The 10753-nt window shown below is 37.1% G+C and overlaps 1 protein-coding gene across 19 annotated transcripts; it reads right to left on the reverse strand.

Moving 5' to 3' along the window:
- Positions 1-453: 453 nt before the first annotated feature.
- On the reverse strand, positions 454-9394 carry LOC100265334 (putative disease resistance RPP13-like protein 1). Of its 19 annotated transcripts, XM_059741784.1 has the most exons (16): positions 4824-9394; positions 4641-4699; positions 4424-4541; positions 4269-4344; positions 3990-4140; positions 3579-3738; positions 3383-3484; positions 2864-3057; positions 2577-2768; positions 2258-2357; positions 2048-2087; positions 1852-1930; positions 1710-1748; positions 1379-1489; positions 1047-1271; positions 454-945 (listed from the first exon to the last, which is right to left on the reverse strand). In XM_059741784.1, exon 1 carries the CDS (start codon positions 9050-9052, stop codon positions 4829-4831), a length of 4224 nt encoding a protein of 1407 aa, XP_059597767.1. In that variant the 5' UTR covers positions 9053-9394; the 3' UTR covers positions 454-945; positions 1047-1271; positions 1379-1489; positions 1710-1748; positions 1852-1930; positions 2048-2087; positions 2258-2357; positions 2577-2768; positions 2864-3057; positions 3383-3484; positions 3579-3738; positions 3990-4140; positions 4269-4344; positions 4424-4541; positions 4641-4699; positions 4824-4828. The 19 variants fall into 19 exon arrangements, with proteins under 19 accessions (XP_059597767.1, XP_059597766.1, XP_010659471.1 ...); XM_059741783.1 differs by lacking the exon at positions 3383-3484; XM_010661169.3 differs by lacking the exon at positions 3383-3484 and having other exon boundaries at positions 454-950.
- Positions 9395-10753: the final 1359 nt, after the last annotated feature.

Genomic DNA, 10753 nt, shown 5'->3' on the forward strand with positions numbered 1-10753 from the left:
CCTTATTGCTTTGGCTCAGTTCCCACTTTTCATATGGCTTGGCAACATTAGCCTTCATTAGCTTTTCTGAACTTCATCTTTTGATAAATGTATCCGGAAACAATTTGCTTCTGTGGAAGTCTTAAAATGTTGTAGTTTTGGTCTATGATCTCGGCCAAGTGACCATTCTCCTGGACTAGAAATATTCTTTAAACTTATGCTAAAGCTTAAATATGATTCAATTGTTCTCCTAGTTAAAACAGAAACCAAGCACTTGGCTTCCTTGTTCAGAATTATTTATCCTTTTTTTCCCAATTGATTGGAAATGAACTAGTTTAGCACTTGTACTTTGACATGTTCACTTCAAGCAACTGTAGTTAATAAAACAATTGAGCATGAACTGGAGTTGCCGATGGAATCCTGAAAGTGGATGACATAAATTACTTGGTGCCTTCTTCTGGTACATGATACTCCTGAACTGAATGTCAGCATGGTATTCATGAATCAAGTTTCAAAACAATTGAGCTCATATAGATCTTGCATAACTGGAAATCAAAGTGAATCTCATGTTGTTTTTGATGGGTTTAGAATAAAATCAATGACATCACTATGGCCTTTGTCAATGACTTGGTTTTAAACTCTGGTTCAAAACATCCACTGCAATGGGAAAATGACCTTAACATCCAGTGATGACTTCGTTTTAGACTCTGGTTCAAAACATCCACTGCTATGAGATAATGGCCATAACATCTGATGGACCTCATTTTCCCAGACACACGGAGATGGATTAGGTAGGGGTGACTCTGAATCACTTGCATTGAGTCTACTTCGTACAAAGTCCCTGAGGTCAGTTGAAGGTAGTCTGGTGATCAGCTTGATAATTCCAAATACTTGACGCGAGGCTAGATGCTTGAGGGTAAATCAAGAGGCACAGCAGTTGTAAATCGTCTCCCCATATGGCAAAACCTATTCTGTCACAATGATAAAAAGGTGTTCAATTATGGCAGGTAATGGAGCTTCAGGCAATAGGATGTGAGACAGTGAGAGGTCAAGATAGAGCAACATACATTTCTTGCCCATGGAATGATGCCCATCCAATATATACAGACTGCAATTTTTAGCATATTGAAGAAAGTTGGCCTCTCATTAAGGCACTAAGATCACATTTAGAAATCTCAAAGAATTCTGAGAATGTGTCGATGCCTTGCATCATTCCATTTAGAAATCTGAGTTCCAGAAAGGTGTTAATGCCGATGTTCCGAAATTTTGAGACCGTGTTGCAATCTATTCTCCTGCCACAGTAACAAGATTTCTTTACAATGAACAGTCATGATAATTTCACATCTGCTAATGCTAGCATAAGCCACATTGAGAAAACAATTGATCCTTGGATTATTACCAATCTCTAAGGAATTGAAAAAGGCCAGATGGTCAAGCTCCAAAGTTCTTGACGACATTCCCAGTTCACCAATCAACGATAGTATCATACGTGAAACAGAAGACACAAAGTCTGGAACATTCAAAATCAAAAGCATCTGTTTTGATTATTTAGCAAGAAAAATAACATAATGGATCTTATTTGTATGTATATCAAGTTTAACAACACGCCATTGCATGACTCCTTAATTGGCTTCCAATATTCAGATAATTCAAAGGCACCATTATGTTTAATTCCGATATAAAAGACTGTCAAAGAAGGGGGATATAAATTTGTACGAGAGTTAACAAACCTCTGGTTTTTTGTCAGCAAAATCTCATTAACTGGATTCCTGAAAAACGTAGTAAAAATAAGTAAACGCTCATTAGAGTTAAATTCCAAATCCAAAGTCAATAGAAGGTTGTTTATTGTAGAACCAAACACAATTACTAAACCTTATAATGCAAGAACACAAAATTGTCCAGAAACACATTTTCCATCTTATCAGATCCAATTTATGGCCTTCCTGCATTACTGCATTTTATATTTGAAAGGTAAATCAGACATTTTTTATGTGAGTAATAAGAGAGTAAATGGCATAAAAGGCAAACCATACAAATGAAGAAGTTGTAAACATATAAGAGTGCTTACTGATCACTGTTGAATGATATTTAATTGTCTCTCTTTCAATCTGCAAGAGTTTATACTCAGTGAATCACAGTATGCTACCAAGAATAATGCCTCATTTCCTCGTTGTTGGAAAAAAATGTAGTGAAAAACATGTAAGTTGCCAATAGAAATATACTAATTTAAAAATAAAGCATTTCAAAATACATAAGGTTTGTACAAGTTGTAACTGACCTGAAAAAAATCTGTATGATAAAGCTCATTTTAATGAATCCTAACAATGGTTAAAAAGACATCCAAAAGGAGGAAAGCTGGATCAGCATTGCGCATCCACCTAAAAGGAGTAACATGAAATGCATCAAAATAAAATGAGATGAAAAGAAAATAGTAGTGCTCATAAAAATCCTTTCTGCAAAATAATGCATAAAGACGAGCAATTCATCAATGTAAAACAAATACAAACTGTTCTTTATATAGGTCATAGTTCCATCAGAGAGCAATTTCAAACCATCACAACAACTGAGCACAAGACTTAATAACATGGATGACAAACCGATCCTCAGAAGGAACATAAAGAAATGTGTGATTCTCGACTCTCCAAGAGATGTGTGACTATTCAGTCTTACTGGCAGCTTCTCCAAGATAGCACAAAAAATAGCTTCATGTCTACTGAAGACAGGTGAACTAAGCAGTGTCCAAGGATCGGTGCCAAAATCCTCTCTGTAAGCTAGTGCTTAGGGAACACCTCAAGTCATAAACATAGAAAATTTAGAAAAAAAGTTAGCAAATATAGGAATCTAAAAAAACCAATAAAAATGGAAAATAAAAATTGTAACTTACCATGATCTTGCTAAGCTGTTGTTTATCCTCTTTCTACACTCTTAACATCAACAATAGAAACAAAAACAACAAGTGGCAATAGGAATTTGCCACAGTCACTATAGACATGGAGCCTCCAAATATAAAACCCGAATCCCCTTCAACAAGAAGAAAAATACTTATACTCTGACACCTGGGACATGCACCTTTTATACCTGCAAACTCCAAAAGAAGAGATACGGTTTCATCAAATTAAAAATTTGAGAAACTAAAGCAAAACCGTTTTGTTTCTGCTCAAATTTGTACAACTAGGCATATGTAAATATGACAGTAGATCACATTTTGGAAACCAAGTGGGATATATTAGAATAGATACAAGCTGCTGTTGTTGCTATGTAATAATTCCATTAGGTAGTTCTGGGCTATCACAGTCACAGAGAAAAGACCACTTGGGATAAATTGAAAACCAGTTCTTGTGAAAGACAAGTTTCATGCACTGAATGGTTCCCAACTTTCAAAGGAAATAAAAGATCATACAACCTTATGAGCGGCTTCCCCAGGAGGGCAAGAAAAGAGGTTCTTATTTATTAAAGATGCAAATGAAATCTTGATTCAGAGGACCTCTGTAAAGCACTGAAGAATCTATCACAAGTCATAAAAGGAAAAAAAATTTACAAAGATAGTCCTTAGAACACAATAATATATAGAATCAACTATATAAATGAAAGGCACGCACCACAATTTGGCTAGATTGTATTTTATCCTCTTTTTGTTGTACTAAAAAATGGTAATAAAGTGCCAATGAGCCTTTGATATAGGATGAACATTCCAATCAGTCAGCACAATGAAAAGACCACATGACCTCCTGTGATACTTTGGACCCATCCTTTTGATACCTGCATCATCAATGTAAACAATTTGGTACATAAAACTGTAAGACTTATTATTACCGTTCAGAGGTAGCCGAGTTAAATGACAACAACTTGCAAAAATATATGTATGGGAAATAGAAAGTGATATTGAGGAGAGAAAGAGGAAGAATTGCATGTTGGGAATGAGCATCCAGTGGACAAGAAGAAAATTCAAGAAAATTAGTCATCAAAATAGATAAATAAATAAACAAAATATATAGATGACGGTGACTCACTGTAGTCTTGCTGGCTTATTCTTTGTCCCCTGTTGACACTAAAAAAAAATAAAAATAAAAAGAGCAACAGGGGACAACTGGAACTAGCTGCATTCACTCCATACTTTGAAGTCTTTGATATAATACCTAGAGTTCCATCCTCTTTGAGAACCTGCATCATAAATGTAAAAATTTAATAACCAGATGACAAGACACTGGATAGTAGCTATGATGACATCTAATAAGTTGAACTAAAAAAATCATGGCTGCACAGGGGAATTGATAAAGCCATCTAATTACCATAGCAATTGAACTTTAATAAACTGCATTTGCTTCTAGTATATAGCCTCCTCTGTATGTCAGCCTGAACTCTATTCTGGAAAACAGAAAATTATACTTAAAAATGCAATTGAATAGTACAACTGATGGAATAAAAATTAGAAGACATTGCTAACCAGTGGCTATTGCTAAATATTCCACCTGCCCTTGAATGGCATAAATGGATCCTCTCTTATCCTTTTTATCGTTGTAAGTATCACATATCACCTCTTCAACTTCAATGGTCACTGAGAACTAAAAAGAACAAAGGAAAAAGGAAAAGTGAGTACCCCATGGAGATTATGGACAAGATTTAGTAAATAGAATTGGAGAGGCAGAGGCAGTGATGCATACCTAGAATTGTGTCAAATTGAAGAGAGAACCAAGCTACAAGCCATTTCCAAAGCCCCTTCCTAGGCAAATTTTTAACAAAAAGTCTAGTAAGAAACTTACAAGTAATCAATTGGGGAAACTGCTATAATGTATATGAGAAATTGAACGAGGTATTGAGGAGTGAAAGACAAAGAACAGGCGTACCTTGTTTAATGTAAAGATGGGAGAGGGTTGAATGGTGTTTGCTCAAACACGTTTTTATCATCTGTTTGCACATAGGGAATGTGGGCGATGTTGGGCCAATCTTGCCCTTTCCTCTTCGAGCACCTTTGTTTTAGGAGTGGGCAGTCTTTGATATATAGTCGTGAAAGCGTGTCAGGCAGCCCTTCCCTTGGGCAAAACGACTCAAGCTTAGGGCAACATCGGATCCATAGCTCTTCAAGTGAGGTGAGGGTTTGGAGAGCCAGGGAGGATAGAGATTTCAGATTCTGGAAATCATTAATGGAAAGAAGGGTGAGGGTTGTAGGAAGAATCGGTGGTCTTTGACCATCTGAAAAGGAGGCAACTGGTGGAAATATGCCACCAATGGTGAGTTTTTTAAGAGAGGTAAGTGTGGCAAGGCCCCATCGGGATAGGGGCGTCTTGATATTCTCACAATCAGAGATAGTAAGTGATGTAAGAGCAGTGAGGTTTTGCAGATGATAAGGTTGCAGCTCCACATTCTCACACTTATTAATCTTCAGTTCTCTGAGTTTGTAGAGACAATCTGGTACAATTTTGAGACAGGGATACGACGAGATACTCAAATATTCAAGTGAACTATTATTGGAGTGAAACATCTCCTCTGAAATCGACTCCAGTTGTGCACAATCCCAAATCTCAAGTTTCTGAAGGGTGGAGGGAAACTTGCCTGTGGGGAAGAATGTGAGAGATGGACAATCCCAAATATCCAAGACATGAAGACCACCACTGGTGGCGGTGGTGGTGTTGGAATCATGGTGCATCATTCCCCCCGGTAGAGACTCTAGCTTTTCACACTCCCATATCCTGAGTTGCTTGAGCGTGGTGGGTAACTCACCTTCTGGAAAACCAATGAGAGATGGACACGTATCTATCTTCAAGTATTCAAGGAGACACACGTCGCTACCGTTATTACTACCATCTTTCATCACCATCATCCAATCAGGTAGGCATCGTAGACCTTCACAACCAACAATAACAAGACGTCTAAGCATGGGCGGGAACCCCAACTCTGGAAATGACACCAGCTTTGGACAACCATAGATTTCCAACTCTCCAAGACATGTTAGCCTGTGCAATCCATTTGGAAGCTTCTCTAGGTTATTACACCCCGAAATTGTCAAAGATTGAAGCTTGCTAGGCATCTCGTGCTTTTCCTTTTCTCCCAAGGATACAAGCTCGGGACAACTGCTAGTTTGCAACTGCTGAATACCATCAAATCCATTTTCCCACAAACACGTCAATTCATCACAACCACAAATGTCTAAAACTTGAAGCCCCGACAACAATTGCATACACCCTTCATGTAATCTGGTGAGCCCTACAATTCTTTCAATTCTTAACTCGGTGAGTGAAGGCAATTCCAATCCACTCCTTAGTACCGCCTCATTGCAATCTTTTACTCTTAATTTAGAAAGAGATGAAAGCCTTTCAAGTGGAGGCACCCACTGTGGGCATCCCAAAATGGAGAGATGTACAAGGGACGGTAGGTTAGTGGGTAGTTTCTTGATTAATTTGGGGCAATCTACGATTTTAAGGTGAAGGAGACAAGGATATGGCTCTGATAAAGTTGGACTCTCCCAATCTTCCCATTGTGACATATCCGAAAAAGATAGAGACTCTAAGGACGGGAAAGGCTTATTGGGAAGACAAGTCTCTCCATAAAACTCTCTACCCACAATTTTTACTTCTTTTAACCCTTCAATCCTTACGTGTTTGAGCATGGGTAACCACCCCAAACACGGTAAAGATGTGCAATTTCTGCAATTCACCAGATTTACATCCACCATCTTAGAGAATGAAACATCTCCTATCCAAGGGGGAAATTCTGGACCACCATAGTTCTCAATTTTTAGTTTGTTCAAATTGAAGTGTGGTTGTAAAGAGCCAAGTACATCTATTTGATTCCTTGCATTGTGTGAATCATCCAACCCAGCACTCCACTCTATCGTCAATTCTTCAAGCTTCTGCTTCTTGTTTAGACTAGCATCCCTTGCATCTTGAACATTTGCTACATTTTCCAAGTTTGATATGCAAAGTTCCCCTTGAAGATGGGGCATATTCCTTAACTCCTTTACATTCAAACCATTGTCTTTACCCACAATAAATTTAGACAATACTTGCAAGCTTTTTAATTTGCAAATTCTTAGAGGCATTTCTTCTAGATTTGTATCGGTCACATCAAGGTGTCGAAGATTATTTAGGTTCTCAATGCTCAAAGGCAACCTAATAAGCTTCGAACAATATGATAATATTAATGTTTCTAAGTTATAGAGGTTACCTATTGAATCAGGTAACCACTTAACTCTCGTTCCGGATAAATTAAGATACCTAAGATGTTTCAAATCACCAATTGAACTTGGTATCTCACTTATCTGATAACCACTCAATGAAAGCACCCTTAGGCGCCATAGCTTGGGCATCAATCCCTCAAGTACCTTGTTGCTTAACCATCTATAACTCCATGATGCATCAATTGGTAATGCAATAAATGTACGCAAATACTCCATCCTATAAAAGGCTTCGAACTTTTTGAAGACATCGAATGGGCCACGAATGAACGATGAATGACGAGCCTTTTTAGAAATGATATGTGGCTGACTACTTTCCAATTTCTCTGCCAAAGAAAAACACATTTCTCCAGCAACAGATTTTGCTAAATCGTTAACGAGATCATGCATTACGAATTGTGATTTATTGCTACTTGATGGTTGAAAAAATGATCGAGACAACAATTCCTGAAAGCAGTCATCGCCTAAATTTTCAATTTCAATTTGTTGCCCATCACATTCTAAGCGTTGAATTAGACTCTCTGCCATCCATAGGCGAATCAGTTCTTTCTTATCAAATTCATAGTCTTTCGGAAATATTGCACAATAACTGAAACATCTCTTCAGAGGAGAAGGGAGGTGATTATAACTTAATCTCAATGCAGGAAGAATACTGCATTTATCACTCGGTAAATGCCATATTTTGCTAGTCAAAATAACATTCCACTTATCTTCTCTATGTTCATGGCGTAGAAGACCACCGAGTGCTGTTGCTGCCAAAGGCAAGCCTCCACACTTTTTCACAATTTCCTTGCCGATCAATGCCAAATTGGAATGCTCATCAATGCTGCTATTTCCAAATGCATGTTTCTTGAACACCGACCAACACTTATCATCTGATAAATTTTGTAGCTCGTGCAAGTTCTTATCTCCTTCCATTATATTTGCGACGTTCTTACTCCGTGTCGTGACTATGATTTTGCTGCCTCGTGAACCCGACAAAAAGGGAGACTGTAAGCAACGCCAATCATCATACTTGTCATTCCACATATCATCGAGAACCAGAAGAAATTTTTTTCCCTTCAATTCATCCCCCAATTTATCTTGAATTTGATGGAAGTCTAGTGAATCAGTATTGCTCTGAGAAGTACTGACCGAGTTGAGGACTGTCTTGGTTATTCTCACTGCATCAAACTGATCTGATACACAAACCCAGGCCTTTAGATCAAAATGCTTGGCTGTCTCAGCATCATCGTACACCAACCTTGCTAGTGTGGTCTTGCCCATACCACCCATGGCCACGATGGAAACTACAGAAAAATTGGTTTCAATGGGCTCATCCCTAAGCAGCATATCAATTATAATCTGTTTATCAGCATCCCTGCCATAAACCCAAGGTTCGTATACACGAGATGTAGTGAGTGGCCTTTCCCGAGTAGACTGGGTTATAGCAGCCACCTTGTCCAAACCAAGCCCAGCCTTTTGGGCATAAATAGCGTCCAATCGGATAGCCATCTCCTTAATCTTGGACCCCATCTTAACATTACGCATAGCCTCAATTGGAGTGAAACTAGTGCAACAGGTAGGGATGAACTTGCGTACCTTGCTTGTGCGGCCTTCATCATCAGCTTCCGCCATCACCTTTCTTCTTAAAGCTTCGTAGGCAAACTCGTCCAAGATGTCCTCCATGTCATAAGCCAAATCCCTCAGATCGCCCAGCCACGTTTTCACCGACTTCTTCGTGATCTGCTTCTCCTCCGCGTCATTCAGCACTTCATGAATCTCCGATAATTTTTCCTCCCAAATTTCGAGCTCGGCGTAGATTTTCTCTTGGCGTGCAAACTTGAGGAGATCAGGGGAGCCCAGTTGGCTAAACAAAGCTTCGAGGGAGACAGAAAGAACAGCCTCTGCAACAACTTCCATGGTTCGTTGGTAGGGAAAGAGAGAGGTAGGATACCAAGTGGAAACAAGAGAATCAGAAACAATAGGTTTGCTCTATCAAGGCTTCCCCAATTATCAAAGACAGTGGACTCTTCCCCTGTAGAGTGGTGGGGCTCACACGTAAAGAAGAAGAAACTAAGGGAAAAGAAGGAATCCAAGGCAACTGGTGCTAAGTGGAGCCATTGGAGAGATAATTATTCAAGTCTTGGACCACTCTCCAATTTCCCACCACACTGGTTTTAGTGGTGGGTGACATACCCACGTGAAGTGACGGAAAGCAGGGCCCTCTACATTCAAAGTTTATTTTACTATTAAATAATAAAATAAAAAAAAGTCATATTGTTAAAACCCTTCTACAATTTTCTGACAAAGCAAGTGACTTCTGTAAGCAGGATACCATTCTTGTGAATGGGACAAGGAAGAAGGTTGAAGAAAGGAGAGTAAATAAGTTTTCCCTATATTTTATATAGATTGGTGATTAGGCTGAAGTAGAGACACCTTGCTACCTCGCTGCATCTTCAAATGATCATGTTGATTAACGATGAATTGAAAGCCATGCTTTGCCTACGAAGTTTGATTAGAGAGGAATCTTTAAATCAAATTTTGTGAAACAATTGGTTTGCTTGCTGTATCAAGCAAGCAAATATATGGGAGAAACCTAAAAAGATGTAAACAAATAATTAGGTTAAGTTCTCCATTTCCAAGCAAGCCATGTGCTTTTAAGGATAGAAAAAAATTTGTTTAACACAAAAAAGTATTAACACATTAATTATAATAAATAATTCAATGTTTAAGAATATTTAAATATTAATAAAAATAAACAATTTAATCTTAGCAAGATTATGTTCTATTTAAAATTCAATAAAGATCTATTTAAATTTAAGACAGAAAAACAAAATAGATAGAACTTTTTAACTTCTTATATTTTAAAATATTTTTTAATTAAGTGTACTTAATAATATTTTTATTTCTTATAAAAAATTATAATTATTTCATGGATGATTGATTAACTTTCTTTTCAAGAGAAAGAGATATCGTTAAAATAGTTCTTAAGAAAAGACAATGAAATAGAAACGGGAAGAGTTATCAAAAATATTATAGCCGCTAAAAATGAAAGGAAAATACTAAGACATCGAGTAATGAAATTTAGGTTATTGAATAAAAATATAAATAAATTAGATTAAGATATAAAAATGCAAATAAGTGAGACCATATACCATTTGAGACATGCCAAATAAAAAATTTTACTCCCACAATTTGTATAATATTAAAAGAAAGTCAATTTTTTAATAGTCTCTTTCCATCTTTGGCATATGAAATAAAATATAACTATAATTCTATACATTTCTTTCAAGGGAAAAAAAGAAGGAAAAAACATGGGGTGCTGGCACATTGGGTGTCCACAAGTGGACCTTGTATGCAATTATTGGTAAGAGATGGCTCGAATAGGTGGCAATTATTGGGGCTCTTTTACTTAATAGAATATATTTATAAAGTAATTTTAAAAATGACTTCAAAAAGTATATTGAAGTCTATGATAATTGTTAAATGTTTTCGATTTGATTTTAGTTCCGATATGAAATCTTTTTTATTCTAGTACGAAAACCTTTTTAGATGGTGATCCCTATTCGATGATATTATTAAATTAAATTTAAAATTTTTTGTTAAAGGTAAGTTTTTTTT

This window comes from Vitis vinifera, chromosome 13 (assembly GCF_030704535.1).
Source record: "Vitis vinifera cultivar Pinot Noir 40024 chromosome 13, ASM3070453v1".
Lineage (NCBI taxonomy): Eukaryota > Viridiplantae > Streptophyta > Magnoliopsida > Vitales > Vitaceae > Vitis > Vitis vinifera.